The sequence below is a fragment of the Amborella trichopoda genome, chromosome 7 (genome assembly GCF_054954075.1).
Source record: "Amborella trichopoda isolate Santa Cruz 75 chromosome 7, AtrichopodaSantaCruz75HAP2 v2.0, whole genome shotgun sequence".
Lineage (NCBI taxonomy): Eukaryota > Viridiplantae > Streptophyta > Magnoliopsida > Amborellales > Amborellaceae > Amborella > Amborella trichopoda.
This window is the reverse complement of record NC_142342.1, coordinates 35,949,910-35,967,047: the sequence shown is the minus strand read 5'-3', so window position 1 is coordinate 35,967,047 and position 17,138 is coordinate 35,949,910. Positions and strand designations below refer to the sequence as shown.

At 37.0% G+C, this 17,138-nt stretch overlaps 1 protein-coding gene across 1 annotated transcript; it reads left to right on the top strand.

Annotated features, from left to right (window-relative positions):
• Positions 1 to 10,478: 10,478 nt before the first annotated feature.
• Positions 10,479 to 11,207, top strand: LOC148781381 (uncharacterized). The gene has a single exon (XM_088871057.1). It carries the CDS (start codon positions 10,479 to 10,481, stop codon positions 11,205 to 11,207), a length of 729 nt encoding a protein of 242 aa, XP_088727183.1.
• The last annotated feature ends 5,931 nt before the right edge of the window (positions 11,208 to 17,138 follow it).

The window sequence follows — 17,138 nt, the reverse complement described above, 5'->3', positions numbered from 1 at the left end:
ACATTCACTGAGTGCAATTTTTCTCACATCTATCAAGAGAACCATTTCAAATGTTAAAATCAGTGATCAAATTGTGAGCGGCACCTAGCTCGTTAAAGTCGGGAGACTCAGTATCAAGATGAGCACCCCTGCACTAATCTTACCTCTAAGAGCACCCCACAATACTAAGACTTTATTGTTGGCATATATTTTAACACACATGGCGAACCCGTACTGAAAGGTCTCTTTGAAATTGGATAGGTATTTGGGCATCACATTGCCAAATCCTTAAAAGATGAGGATGGTCATGGTGTTCCATAGGAAGGGCAACTCATGGAGCACCTAGGGTTGTCACCCTGACAAGGACCCTTTACAGTATATAGGTCGAAAATTTTCAATAGATGGTCAAAGGGCTCTTAGATGGACATAATTTGGTCCATATTATGAGGATATTCATTTTGTATACTAGAGGGTCACTTAAAATTCATAAGCTTTGGAGTTGGTTATAGTCTGCATCTACAATGAAGCATACAATAAAGGGCCATGATTAAAGCAACAAAGGCGGATGCAAATCAACACCAAATCAAGCCCCAGTATAACCCTTGATGTCCCTAACATACCTGTAGAAACAAAAAGCAATCTACGAAAATAAGAAAGAAGAAACAAATACAAAAGAAAGAAACAACCAACCACAACACAAAAATATACGTGGTTTAGCAACGTGCCTACGTCCACGAGAGATGATAGGTTATTTACTGGCAATGGAGAATAGGCTTACAAAATCTCTCTTCCCAACGCCTTTCTGTTCTCTCTGATTACAAAGAGATATGCGTTTTTCCCTTAACCCTAAAAAAAAACCCATCGCAACAATATATATCAAGTCCCAAATAGATGGTACAGATTATCGAAATACCCCAAGTATAGATATATATCGAATCCCAGATATATCGAGTCCCATGTACGGATATCCAAAATTTTCCTCGGGGCCTACCGGCCCCGAACTCTCACAGGGGCCGAGTCTACCTAGCTAGATACTCCTCCGGGCCTCAAGCCCTTCAAGCCTTCGGCCCTCTGGAGTCGTCCTTTTGACTCTACCTTGACAGATCTAGTTCCTCATAATACAAGACATCAATCCTCAACAATCTCCACCTTGGCTTGAATTCGGTTGAGCCACCCTGAAGATGTCTTCATCCCCGTACCTCCATAAAGGTACGTAACTGCACCCCCACCTGCCATGAGGTGCTTCCCATACTCTCAACAATGAGTGACATTAAGCAAGTCCAAGCAAAGCTTGAACTTTTTCGTAGTGATCGACTTTGTAAGTATACCTGCAGGGTGGTTATTCATGTGAATTTTCTTCAGGTGAATGATTCCTTTTGATACAAGCTCCCTGATCTTGTTATATCTCACATCAATGTGTTTTGTCTTTGTATGAAACATTTGATTCTTTGCAAGATTTATGATACTTTGACTATCACAACGCAGCACAGTGCCTTCTTGCTCCACCCCGAACTCACGAGCCAAACCAGTCGACCAGATCGCCTCCTTTGTAGCCTCAACTGCTGCCATGTACCCTGCCTCTGTCGTAGACAAGGCAATCGTGGGTTGAAGCATTGCCTTCCATGAAATAGGTCCACCGCCTATTGTGAATACATACCATATAGTAGACCTTCGCTTATCTAAATCACCAGCATAGTCGGAATCGACATATCCCACCAGTTCTGTAGAGCTTCTCTTCCTGCTAAATATAATTCTGAGATCTGACGGCTCTCTCAGATATCTAAAAATCCACTTGTTTACATTCCAATGCTCCCTGCCAGGATTACTTATGTATCGACTAAATCCAGCCTGCTACAAACCATAGCATATATGAGGCTTCCGACTGCACTAGCATATGACACCAAAGACATCTGCTCTATCTCCTCATCCATAGTGGGACACTGCCGTTCAGATAACTTGAAATGACTCACTAATGGAGTGCTAACTGACTTGGCATTTTTCATGTTGAAACGCTCCAGCACCTTTTCAACATACGTTTTCTGAGTTACCCAGATTTTACTTGCACTTCTATATTTATGAATCTCAACACCAAGGATCCTATTGGCAGCCCTTCTTGAATATCCAATCCGACCATGAAAGAGTCGAAGCGCTTGTACCACTGTCTGGGAGATTGCTTAAGACCATAAAGTGATCTCTTGAGCAAGCAAACTTGATCTTCCTTTCATACACCTTGAAGCCTTCAGGTTGCTTCATAAAGATTTGTTCATCTAGATCACTATGAAGAAACGTTATCTTCATATCAAGTTGTTCTAACTCCAAATCAAACATGGCTACTAAAGCAAGTAATAACCTTATTGAAGTGTACTTAACAACCAGATAGAATATTTCATTGTAGCACACTTCCTCCTTCTGAGCGTAGCCTTTTGCTACGAGTCTATCCTTGAATCTCTCACATTCCTTTTTTGTTGCTGCATCTTTCTTTCGAAAGATCTACTTGCACCCAATCACTTTTCTTCCCTTGGGCCTCTTAATAAGCTCCCAAGTCTTGTTCTTTTTCAGATACTTCATCTCCTCCATCATGGCTGTCATTCATTTATCATTTGTGCATCACTTAGAGCATCTTCGAAATAGTCGATTTCCCCACTACCAAGAGCAAAAACTACCATGTCCTCAAAGTCGTATCTCACAAGGGCTTTGTGAACACATTTTTTCTTGTATTTTGCCAGATTGTAGGGTTCACCATGTGGTTGCTACTGTCTTGATATGCAGCTAGATGATTCTTCATTTTCTGGTATTTCATACTCTTCTAACTCCAGCTGGACTATTGATCTTTCCCCGTCACTTTCATCTACTTACACGTTGTCATCTTGCATATTGATTGACTTCACCATATGAGATTCATCAAACACAACATCTCTGCTAAGTACAACCTTATGTAAAGTAGGATCCCAAAGCTTTAATCCTTCACTCCTTCCTCAAAACCAAGAAAGATGCATTGGTTAGACTTAGAGTCTAATTTGAAGCATTGCCCACTCTGCACATGGACATAAGCTGGACATCCGAAGATCCTCAGCATAGAGTAATCTACCAGCTTTCCTGTCCACACCTCCTCTGGAATTTTACAATCAATCGTTGTTGATGGTGACCTGTTAACAATGAAATAGGCTATGTTAACTGCTTCTGCTCAAAACATTTTCTTCAAATCTGCATTCAATCTCATACTACGAGCTCTTTTCATAAGAGTCATGTTCATCCTCTCAGCCACACTACTTTACTGAGGAGTTTCTAGTGTGGTAAAGTGATGTACAATCTCCTCTTCTTTACAAAATTCTTGAAATTCTCTAGACTTGTACTCCCCTCCATTATCTGATCTCAAACATTTCAGATTCTTTCTTGTCTTCCTTTCTACTTCTGCCTTCCATTGTTTAAACTTGTGAATGCTTCACTTTTGTGTTTCATGAAGTAGACCTAAACCTTTCTTGAGTAATATTCAATGAATGTAATGAAGTATTCTGCCCCACCCTTGGATTTGATTGGTGAATGCCCCCATACATCAGTGTACATAGTTTAGTATGTCCTTGCTCGTATGAACAGCAGTTCTGAATCTAATCTTGCACTGTTTGCCGAAAACACAGTACTTATAGAATACAGTTTACAGGCTCTGACACCCTTCAGTAATTTTCTTTTATGAAGTTCCATCATACCTCGTTCACTCATATGCCCTAAACGCATATGCTACAATTTTGTGTCATCTATGTTAGACTCTACATCTGTGGTTATAGAAGCTCCACCTGTAACTGTATTCCCTATGAACCTATATTGGTTCCCAACCATCTGACCTTTCATGACAGCCATAGATCCCTTACTAAGCATGAGGACTCCACCTGTTGATATATATTTGCAACCATTCATGTCAAGGGCCCCCAATGATATTAAGTTTTTCTTTAATTATGGGACATGCCTCACATTTGATAAGATTCGTATTATCTCATCAAACATCTTCATTTTGATAGTTTCTATTCCAATGGTCGTGCATACCGCATCATTCCCCATTAGAACAGACCCACCACTATATGATTTGTAGGTTTCGAACCAGTTTCTATTTAGGCACATATGAAAATAACATCCAGAATCTAAAATTCAAGAATCAGTAAATTGATTCTTACCTGAAGATACAGAGAGAATATCCACATCATCTCTGTCAGAGCTATCAGCCACGCTAACTTCGTCAAATGCTTTTTTATTTCTATCCACCTTCCTTTTTGTGTAGCCTCGCTTCATATGTCCTTCTTTTTTGCAGTAATAGTAAATAAACTTGTCATTTCCCTTCGATTTTGACCGACTTCTGCTTTCAGACCTCCTTTGATTTGATCTTGCCCTTTTCATGACTCTCTTTGTGTTTTCCAAAGAAACCTTCTCCTTGAGATTTAATACTGCTAGTCTTCTTCCTTGTCTCGTTTGACATAAGAGTAGCAATGACTTCGTCCGTCTCAAGAGTCTCCTTCCCTTATAGTAGAGTCATAACTAAGTGATCGTATGATCCTGGAAGTGAAGCTAACAGAAGTAGAGTTTTGTCCTCATTCTCGATTTCGACCTCAAGGCTTGCTAACTGGCATATGATCTAGTTGAACTCGCTGCGATGTTCCAGCAGATCTGTGCTTTCTTCCATCTAAAGAGAATACAGCTGCTTCTTCAAAAACAACTTGTTCGTCAGAGATTTCGTCATGTACATAGTCTAGAGTTTTATCCAAACCTCCGGAGCAGTTTCGAGTTCCACCACATAATGCAAGGTGTCATCTGATAGCTTCAGACGAATCGCGCTTACTGCATTTTCCTCCATCTCTTGCCACTCTTCATTGTATATATTTGCTAGTTTCTTCGATTTCCCTAGTAAAGCCTTAACCAAACCTTGTTGTTCAGAAGATCCTTCGTCCTCCGTCACCAAATAGTGAAGTTGTTCTTTCCATTGAACCTCTCAATGCCATACTTAACGCTCGAGCCCTTTCCTGTCATCTTGGTAGCAAACCCCAAAACGCGAAATAACCTGGTAAGCTCTGATACCAATTTGTAGAAACGAAAAGCAATCCACGAAAACAAGAAAGAAGAAACAAATACAAATGAAAAAGACAACCAACCACAACACAAATATATATGTGGTTCGACAACATGCCTGCATCCACTAGAGATGAGAGCTTTTTTACTAGCAGTGGAGAATAGGGTTACAAAAGCTCTCTTCCTCACGCATCTCGGTTCTCTCTGATTTTAAAGAAATCTATGTTTTTCCCATAACCTTAAAAGACCCCCTTTGAAACACAATATATCGAGTCCCAGATGGATGGTACAAATTACCAAAATAACTCAAGTACAGATATATATCGAATCCAAGATATATTGAATCTCATGTACATATATCTGAAAGCTCTTCGGGCCTTCGGCCCTCTGGAGTCATCTTTTTAACTCTACCTTGACATATCTATTTCCTCATAAGACAAGACATCAATCCTCAACAAACCCTCAAAATTTAGGCACACAACAGTAATGGGATAGGAAGACATGGAGGGGTTGGTCTAAGGTGCACTATACACATGCTATGTATGGTAATAAAAGGGGACAACAAAGGAACCCCAAGAAATCATCATCTAATATGATTAGGACCGAGAGACATTGGGTAACTCCTTTGGTAGGTAGTATCAAGATGAATTCTATAGCAACCGGGATGAACTGGTTTAGGGGGCTTGTGAGAGATCACAAAGGGGAAATGCTATTTTGCACTACAGGCCTGTGTAGAATTACAACGGCTAATGGAGCAGAGTTGTTAGTGGTGCTTCAAGGTTTGAAAATTATTAAGGAACGTAGTATTCAATTTCCGTACATTGTCCAGGAGGATTCTTTGAATGTTATTAATTGGTATAACCTTATAACAAGATCCCCAAGGAAATTGAGAATGAAGTGGACGGAGATCATAAAAAAAGGCGTGGGACCTTCACAGATGAATTTAAAAGGCCCAAAAACCTTAATAACCTTAATCCCATGTCATTTAGACACCATTTGCCCATGTTTACTAAAAACTTGCAATGTTGCATATTATTTAGAGGTTAACATTGCATATTATTTAGAAGTTAACTCATATCATTAAAAGGAATGGACTAAAATTATACAATGACAACTTTTTTTTGGGCAAACTTTCTACTTCAATTTCTCATAGATTGTGAGGAACTCAAGCCAAAGCTCAACTATGATATTCTTCTTGATAATAACTTTATTGATATATAAAAGGGCATGCTTGCCCGGCAAAAAAAATAGATAGGTGTTGAGAGTCATCGTTGACTTTCGCACACGCCGAAAGGGCCAAGCCGACAGGAGTGGCGAAAGTCACACAAAGACTATATAACTTTGGTTTCAACGACTAACACATGAATAACAAGTTTGTTAGGGGCTCTTATTGAGTTAGTTATTTGATTTCCTATTTATTTGATTAAATTAAATATTTGGTTCAATTTTATACGATTAAAATTTTTTGTTTTAGTTAGAGGAAAATACTTGGCATGATGAAGGCATGGAATCAAAAGATTTAAATGGTCATTAGGTTTGAAAGTGTATGTCCATGTAATGTGAAGGTGTTTGAACTAGGGTCAGTTGCTTTGTTGTTGTGTTCATGATGTTATATTAAGTTGCTTTATTGTTTAATTAGGGTAATAAAAAGGGATCAATGACCTTAATATATAGATATATACTCTATTGAATTGAGGCATGCATGTTCTTTGAGCATCAATAAAAAAGAGGCAATCTATCTCTCTTTCTCTCTCTCTTTCTCTCTCGCTGTCTATATATATATATATATATATATATATATATATATATATATATATATATATATATATATATATATATATATATATATATATATATATATATAATATGAGTGGAATCTATCAGCTCACGGGTTGACTACTACAGTGTCAGCCAATGGCCGAGATTCAATCTGGCCTGACGGTTAAAATCTCATTTCGCATTTGAATTTTCAATTTTTTTTTACAAATCCAAATCACTTGACATTTTTGGCATTCATTCGTCTCATCAAGGGTACCTAATAAAGAAAAAAAAAAATTCGTAAAAAAAAATTGACCAAAATACCCCTAAAATATTTAGAGGGTATTTTAATTAATTTATATTTTACGAATTATTTTTTTTTATATTTTTATTAGATTCTTCTATTTTTGAAGAATAGCTGCTCTAAATTTTAAGTGATTTAGATTTGTAGAAAAGAATAAAAATTCAAGCTTAAAATGAAGTCGTGACCATCAGAGCGGCCAGATCCAATCTGGGCCATTGGCTGACACTATAGCTATCTGCCCATGGGTTGATAGGGTGTTTCATATATATATATATATATATATATATATATATATATATATATATATGCTTTGGTAAGTCTGTTCTGTTGGCTGATAAGCTTGTGCATCCTTGTTATTTCTTTCAATATATTATCCTTTGAGGATAATAGTGGTTCTTCTTGTGTTTTATTTGGTGTGTAATTCTTCTGCATGCAACTCTATAAGCGGTATCAGAGCCAATCATTTCAATTAGAAGGAAACACAACCGACATGGCAAACAAGAGTTTGATGGCTGGGATCTAAAAGCTCGAGAATCACAACTACGTCGATTGGTAATCATACTTGGAGTCGTACCTGCATGGAAAGGATCTTTGAGAGACAGTGAATTGCAGTGATAATGTCCCACTACCAATAGATATTGTGAATAGAGAGGCCCTGTGAAAGTGGAAGATCTGAGCGCGTAAGGCATTGTCCGTGATAAAAGCCTCGATCCAAAAGGAATTGATGGCCCATAAAAGGGACGTGAAGACACCAAAAGAGGCATATGATTTGTTCTCATTATTATTCTCAAGAAAGAACACGGCCGGATAAAGGTCGTTGGAAAATAAGTTTATTTCATTAATACATGGTTCACTTTCGGTTTCTCAATATTATATGAAAATAAAACACCAATACAATGATATATCCCAAGGGGAGTCACAGATCAACGAAAGTCATATGTGAAGGTTGATCTTTCGTGGGCTAAGACCTGAGTTTAATGGGGTTTTTACCGCGATCCAAGGTTGGCTCACACATCCCACATTGGTTGAGTTAGAGAACCTCCTAGTGAACCAAGTGGCTCTAGTAAGACAGATTGGGCTAGCTGTGAAAGAGAGTGAGGAGGCATTAGACAAGAGATGTAAATAAAAATCAACCCTGAAGTCCACATAAGGAGAAGGAGATTGGTGATGGATCATAGGATAAGCAGCAAAAAAGACCTCCCATTATTGTAGAAGCTAGGCCACCTCATAAATCAATGCAAGATGCCAAGAAAGACGGAGAACGGGAACACAATGATAGATGATGCACAACTACAATCGCAAGTCAATAATGTTTACTGGGATGCACAAATGGAGTGTGCTCAAGTCATGGGCAAAGCCTTTATTAGGTATCACCATGAGGGGGGATTTTCCCTCGCTCTCACTGCATTGGTGAAGGACATAGTCAAGCCTTTTGACTACTCATCGAATTGGCTGATGAACTTGAGCTATTCACACCACATGACAGGTGATCACAAGAAGTTCATGTAACTATGAAAGTTTGAAGGAAATTTTACATTAGTGGCAGTAGATAATTCTGTGCATCCAATTGAGAGTGTGGGTAACATGCGTGTTATTCGACGGAATGATAGTGAAGTGACCATCCTAGAGGACATATGCCATATTCCAAGTGTGGAAAAGAATTTGGTGTTCATTCCACATATTACTATTGTAGGACATTGTGTGTTGTTTGGGCCGGACGATGTCAAAGTGTTGGAGAAGGTGAAGGTTGAGGGACATCTGATCATGCATGGGCATCAAATGGAGGAGGTGTATATTTTATCCTTGGGGACTGCATATATCCATAAAATCCGTAGGACTGATACACTAAATTTATGGCTTGTGCATCTTGCTCATGTCGCATATGATAAATTATATAACACGACGAAGAGACAACCACAATTAGAACATTGGTGTTAGACAGTGTGTGCAGGCTGCCATTATGGAATATCACATCAACAATCATTCCTTACAAAATCTATCTCGAATGCTCCACTGGAGTTGGTCCACTTCGATGTTTGTGGGTCGATGTAGTGCCAATCAGTTGTAGGGAACCAATATTTCCTTTTTTTGGTTGATGATTGTTCACAATATACGTAGTTGTTTTTTTTAAAGCAAAGTCTAAGGTATTCGTAAAATTCAACGAGTTTCACGAATAGATCGAGGGAGAAATTGGTGGCAAAATCAAGTGAATGAGTACATTTCAAAAGAATTTGGTGCATACATGAAGGAAGACTGAATAAGGTGGCAGCTGACATATATGCACATTTCATAGCAAAATAGAGCTCTCATGGACACTTCCATTGAAAGAATTTGCGTCTCAAGAGACATCATGTTCAATGAAGCCTCATCGTCGTGGTCAGCTGAAAATGCGTCTTTCCTAGATTCTTCTTCTCTTGTTGAAAAGATGAATGCAAGGTTAGAGACAGTTGCTCTTCTATAGGATGCTGAAAATTGCGTCGTTGATTGTGTTGCAGATGAAGTCGCAAGAAACAAGCTCTTAGATGGTGTTATGGATGCAGTTGAAGAGCGACCATTGTCACCCTTGTTGTCGGGCAATGGGGACTTCCATAAGCAAGTCGATTAATCTGTGGAAGTTGGGCATACAAGAGGTTTGTAATAAGTTGCGCTCACACAAGAGGAGTTATGACTGTTATAATTAAAAGATCTAGAAGAAAACGAAGCCCGCAAAATGCAACCGTTCTTCATGTATTCAAAAACCAAATCCGAAGAACATAGATGTAGCATTTACGCAGGAGGTGTCATTCATGTTGAAAATAAGCTGGATTATGTTAAAGGGTATTTTGGGTATTAGATTTAAATGTAAAGGACATTTTGAGAAAGTTATTTTAAGGGTAATTTCAAATGATGTAAAAGAATTGTGTAGAGTTTCAAAACCACAATTCTAAGATTGAGAGAGATGAATTCCAATATTGAGAGAGACGAATTCCAAGATTGAGAGAGAAGAGTCTCAAGATTGAGAGAGAGGAGTCCAAAGCATGCAATGCATGAAAATTTGAATTGAGAATGAGTAAAGTCTAAAATTTTCGTATATACTCTTGTAATTTCGTCCAAGCATGTCGGTTGTAAGTTATGAGAGGGAAAACTTCACTAGAATGGTGTAGAAAGAGTCTAGAAAGCTCCTAAGTGGTCTATATATACATGTACTATGTTTTTGTTTAAGTAGAGTGAAGAAACTGAGTTGAATTGAGCTCTTTTGTGTGCATAACTAAAAATTCATGTGAGTCTTCTTCCTCCCTATTTTGTAACAAGTGGTATCAGAGCCAAATTGCTTAAAAATGACCCCTTGATCCAACCACAAAATCTCTTTCTCACCAACGATAACTATGAGAATTAGAGTATTCAAATGAAGGCATTGTTGGGGTCTCAAGATGCTTGGGATGTTGTTGAAAAGGGGTATGTAGAACCAACAACCCCGCAAGAAGAAGCCGATTTAGATCAAAATCAAAGAAGCATGCTAAAGGAGTCGAGAAGGTTGGACAAGAAAGCTCTATTTCTTATGTACCAAGGAATTGATGAGAGCACTTTTGAGATAATTTCCTCTGCTGAAAATTCAAAGATGGTATGGGAGATTCTTCAAAATTCTTTCAAAGGAGTTGAAAAGGTGAAAAAAGTGCACTTTCAAACTCTTAGGGCCGAGTTTGAGGGATTGAAGATGAATGAATCTGAAAATATTTCAGAATACTTCTCAAGGGCTTTGGTTATTTTAAACCAATTGAGAAGCAATGGAGAAAATACAGATGATGTAAGAGTAATAGAGAAAATACTACGATCACTAGATTGTAAGTATGAGCACATTGTTGTAGCCATTGAAGAATCAAAAGATTTAGAGGCTATGACTATTAATCAACTCATGTGTTCCTTGCAAGCCCATGAACAAAGATTGCAAAAAAGAACTCAAAGTTTTTTGGAGTATGCACTACAAACAAAGCTTACAATGAAGGAAGAGAGTGAAGAACCTCGTGGAGGAAGACCCCAAAGAGGTTGTGGCAATGGAAGGAGAGGACGTGGAAGAGGGAACTTTAACTATGGAGGTGTGAGAGATCAAAACCACCCACAAGCTCAAAGAAAATGAAGAAGAGGTAATTTTTTAAGGCCATACAATCATTCAAGGTGTGGAAAATCTACGATTCAATATTATAACTGCAAAAAATATGGCCATTATAGTTCCGAGTGTAGATACCATTTCCAAAATTTGAAAAAGCTATTTTTGTTGAAAAGAAAAATGATGAAGAAGAACCAACTTTGTTATTAGCTTATAATGATAAGAATGACAATTAAATGGATACATGGTATCTTGACACTGGTGTAAGCAATTACATGTGTGGTAGAAAGGCATTGCTTGTGGAAGTGAATGAATTAAGTCATGGGCATGTAACATTTGGAGACTTATCAAAAAGACCATTAAAAGGCCAAGGTAAAATTTTGATAAAAAAGAAGAATGGTAGTCATCAATTTATTTCCGATGTATATTATGTGCCGGACATGAAAATTAACATATTGAGTGTGGGTCAATTATTAAAAGAAAGGCTATAATATTTTTATAAAGAATGGTAGCCTTTACTTGAGGGACCAAAGAAACAATTTGATTGCTAAGTGATTATGACTAAGAATAAAATGTTTCCAATGAATATCAAAAGTGAAAATGTAAAATGCCTTAAACCTATTTTGAATGATGATTCATGGTTATGGCATTTTCGTTTTGGGCATCTTAATGTCGGTGGTTTGAAATTGTTGTCAAAAGCAAAAATGGTGAATGGTTTGCCATGGATAAAGCAACCCGATGGAGTATGTGAAGGGTGCATTGTAGGAAAGCAACATCGAGAAAGTTTCAAGAGTGGAAAATCAAGGAAAGCACAAAAGCCTTTCCAACTCGTGCATACGAATGTGTGTGGACCACTTGAGCCCATCTCACATTGAAAAAGTCAATACATTGTAACCTTTATTGATGATTATAGTAGCAAAACATAGGCTTATTTTCTTAAAGAAAAATCGTAAGTTTTTCAAATGTTTAAAGAATTCAAAGCTTTTGTAGAGAAACAAAGTGGTTTTCAAATGAAAGTGATAAGATCGGATAGAGGTGAAGAATATAATTTTAATGCTTTCCAAAAATTTTGTAAAAAACATAGAATTTGCCACCAAATGACGACATTCTACACACCACAATAAAATGGTGTGGTGGAAAGAAAGAATATAACTGTTTTGAATATGGCAAGATGCATGTTAAAAGAAAAAGAAATGCCAAAGGAATTTTGGGCCGAGGCCATTGCTTGTGCGGTATGTTTGTTGAATAGGTGTCCCATAAAAGGTTTATGGTATAAGACACTCGAAGAAGCTTGGAGTTCCTACAAGCCAAATGTAGAGCATCTAATAATCTTTGGGTGTGGGGCTTTTGCTAAAATTCCCAAAGAGAAAAGGGCAAAGCGTAATGACAAAAGAGAAAAGTGTGTATTCATTGGCTATGGAGAAAATACAAATGATTACAAGTTGTACAATCCCATTACTAAAAAGGTATTCTTGAGTAGAGATGTGATTTTTGATGAAAATGGAGTATAGGATTGGAAAAATAATCAAGAAAAGAAAACTATTGAGGTTGATGAAGTGGAAGAAAAGGGACAAGTTGAGCATCAAGAAAGCTCTTTGAATCCTATTCATGATGCTTCTTCTAGTGATCAATCTACTTTAACTAGTAGTTCATCTCATAGGCCCATGAAAACAAAAAGCCTTCAAGAAATTTATTCAGTTACTCGTAGACATGATGTTAAAATGAAGATCACACATTGCTTTGTCTTTATTTATATTTGGATCCTATTTATTTTGGTAAAGTATGTAAAAGTAAAATGTGGAAAAAGGCCATGGATGAAGAGATTGAAACAAGTTGAGAGGAATGACACATGGGAGCTTACAATACTTCTTAAGGGCCACAAATCAATTGGTGTGAAATGGATTTACAAGACAAAGAGAAATGCTAATGGGGATATCGAAAGGTATAAAGCAATGTTAGTTGCTAAAGGGTACAAGCAAAGACCTTGAATTGATTATGATGAGGTATTTGCCCCTGTTGCTCGTTTGGAAACTATTAGATTAATCATTTTTCTTGCAGCCCAAATGAAATGGAAAATTTTTCAAATGGATGTGAAATCGGCCTTTTTGAATGGTGTTCTTGAAGAAGATGTGTATATTAAACAACTAATTGGTTTTGTGAAAAAAAGGCAAGAAACTAAAGTTTACAAATTGAAAAAGGCTTTGTATGGTTTAAACAAGCACCTAGGGCATGGAATAGTAGAATTGATAAATATTTTCCAGAAAATGATTTTTCTAGGTGCCCATATGAACATGCCCTATACATAAAGAAAAATGAAAATGGAGATATATTTTGCTTGTTTGTTTATATATTGATGACTTGATCTGTACGGGAAATAATCCGAGCATGCTTAAAGAATTAAAAGAATCCATGATTAAAGAGTTTGAAATGACTGACATTGGGCTTATATCTTATTTCCTTGCCATTGAAGTTAAACAAATAGATGATGGAATTTTTGTGCTACAAAAATATTACGCAAAAGAGATTCTCAAGAAATTTAAATTGGAGAATTGTAATCCGGTAAATACACCGGTAGAAATTGGTCTCTAATCGAGAAAAGAAGGTGATGGAGAAAGCATTGATCCTACATTTTTCAAAAGTTTAGTGGGAAGCCTCCGATACCTAACATGTACAAGACCGGATATTCGTTATGGAGCTGGTTTGGTAAGCCGGTACATGGAGACTCCAAAAACCTCTCACTTGAAAACGGCAAAAAGGATTTTCCGGTATATCGAAGGCACATTTAACCAAGTTTTATTTTATTCATGTTCTAATGTTTGTGATCTTGTAGGTTTCGTTGATAGTTATTGGGCCTGCGACTTGGATGATAGGAAAAGCACTTCCGGGTACGTGTTCTACATGGGGAGTATGGCATTCATACAGTCGTCAAAGAAGCAATCGATCGTGACACTATCAACTTGTGCGGCCGAGTATGTATCCGCTTCATCAAGTATTTGTCATGCATTGTGGCTACGGAATCTTCTTAAAGAACTTTTAAAGCCTCAAGAGACTCCCACCAAAATCCATATAGATAACAAGTCGGCAATTGCATTGGCAAAGAACCCAGTATTTCATGAGAGAAGCTAGCACATTGATACACGGTTCCATTTCATTTGGGACCAAGTGAAAGAGAAGAAGGTTGAACTGGTTTATACAAAGACGCAAGATCAAGTTGCCGACATTTTTACAAAACCTCTCAAACATTAATTGTTTCAAAAATTGAAAGTTATGTTAGGAGTAACTAAGTTGGAAAATCAAGCTTAAGGGGGGATGTTAAAAAAAACCTTGATTATGTTCAAGGGTATTTTGAGTATTAGATTTAAATGTAAGGGACATTTTGGAAAAGTTATTTTAAGGGTAATTTTGAAATGATGTAAAAGAATTGTGTAGAGTTTCAAAACCACAGTTCCAAGATTGAGAGAGAGGAATTCCAAGATTGAGAAAGATGAATTCCAATATTGAGAGATACGAATTCCAAGATTGAGAGAGAAGAGTCCCAGATTTAGAGAGAGGAGTCCAAAGCAAGCAATACATGCAAATTTGAAGTGGGAATGAGTGAAATCTAGAATTTTCTTATATAATCTTGTAATTTCGTCGAAGCATGTAGGTTATAAGTTATGAGAAGGAAAACTTCACTAGAATGGTGTAGAAAGAGTCTAGAAAGCTCCTAAGTGGTCGATATATACATGTACTATGTTTTTGTTTTAAGTAGAGTGAAGAAATTGAGTTGAATTGAGCTCTTTTGTGTGCATAACTAAAAATTCATGTGATCCTTCTTCCTCCCTATTTTCTAACAACTCATACAATGTGGTACTTTTGACAATTTTAAGACTGTCGAGCCTGTCTTAGTTGATATGGTGAAAGCTGTTGAGGAGTGGCAGTTTTATGAAGTTCGAAAGATGACTCGGCATTGTGAGCAGAGTGAGCACTAAGGGGTAGTGTTGAGTGTCATCGCGACTCTCACACAGGCCAGAGGGCCGGGCCACGCCAGCGAGAGCTGCGAAAGCCACACAAAGACCAAATAATTTTGGCTTCAAGGACTCGCTTATGAATAACAAGTATGTTAAGAGCTCTCTTTGAGTTAGTTATTTAGTTTCTTATCTATTTGATTAAATTAAATATTTGGTCCAATAGCATAATCTTAGAAACTTTTATTTAATGAGAGGAAAATATGAGTTGGTACGATCATGGCATGGAGTCCATAGATTTATATGGTGATTAGGTTGGAAAGTCTATGCTCATGTATTAGGAAGGTGTTTGAACTAGGGTAAGTTGCTTTGTTCTTTTGTTCATGTTATGCTCACGTTATAGTAAGTCACTTTATTGTTTTAATTAGGATCATAGAAAACGATCAATGTCCTTAATATATAAAAGTGTACTCTATTGAATCATCAATAAGAAGAGGTGTCCGCTCTCTCTTTAAGATTTTTTATGTTTTGGCGTGTCTGTTCATTTGGCCAACAAGCTCTTGCATCTTTGTTATTTCTTTACGCCTATTATCCTCTATTAGTCATGTAAAGATTGTAAGATTATCCCAGGAGAGAGATTGACCATCCAATACAGGCTTGTAGTGATCAGCATCTGCATAAATACATGACAAAGAATAGGATAAATTAATAGGTGTCTACAAACTCGGTAGTAGAATTTAAAAAATGAAAAAATAGATTTATTTAGGGATAAATTAGTTTTTTTAAAAATAAAACTTTGAACATGATGTCAAGGTTATATGGAAAGAGATGGTTAACTGCAGTAAGAAAATGGCAAAAGAAGTTTTAAGAGAATCTAGGGAGAAGAAATTCTGATAATAAATTTTGGTGGTAAAGTGATGAGGTTTAGAAGGTAATTATCGAGAAACGATCATATTATAAACCTTGTCAATGTAATAGAAACGATCAAAACTTAGTATAATATAATAATGCTAAGAAAAATGCTAAACAAATAGTACCTAAAGCTAAATTTCAGGCATATGATAATCTATGTAGTAAACTAGGAAATATAATATATGAAAAAGATGTCCTCAAATTGGCAAATATGAGAAAGAAAAAGTTCAGCAAAACTGAGAGAGAAAAAGTGCAAGGCTTTAGACCATATTAAATACATTAAGAGTGAGATCAAAAGGTTTTGGTGAAAAATGAAGAGGCCAACGAAAGGTGGAGTTTATTCTAAAAAATTACTAAAAGACGAACACAATGGGAACATAGTAGTAGAAAGGACCATTGGCAAAAATGAGGGCGGAGGGCATATATATATTCACAGGATTAGGATATCGAAAGTGAAAGAAGCTTTAAAGAGGATGAAGATAGGAAAGGCTTTAGGACCTGACGGTATTCCTATAGATGTTTGGAAGTGCATCGGGGATATTGGCATTGATTCGTTGAATAAGTTGTTCAACAAAGTGTTGAAAACAAAAGAAATGCCAGACAAATGGAAGAAAATATTGTGGTACATATTTACCAGAAGACATACAAAATTGTATAAACTACCGAGGGATAAAACTTATGAGCCACACTTTGAAGTTGTAGGAGATAGTGATTGTGCAACAACTAAGGCATGAAACGAGTGAATTAGAAAGTCAATTCCATTTTATACCAAGGAGGTTAATAACCAAAGCTATTTTCTTATTTAGACAACTGATTGAGAAGTTTAGGGCGAAGGGAAAATACCTCCGCATGGTCTTTATTGATCTAAGGAGAGTTTATAATAGAATACCTAAATATTGAATTTAGCGGGTGTTGAAAATGAAATGAGTCTTCAAATACCACATCGATTTAGTAAGAGATATGTACGAGGGACCGCTAACTATTGTATAAACAATTTGTGGAGAGATGTGTGACTTTTAAGTGACTAGGTCTACATCAGGGGTCAGCATTGAGCCCATACCTCCTTGTCTTAGTTATGGACGGCTTAACTAGGCACCTACAA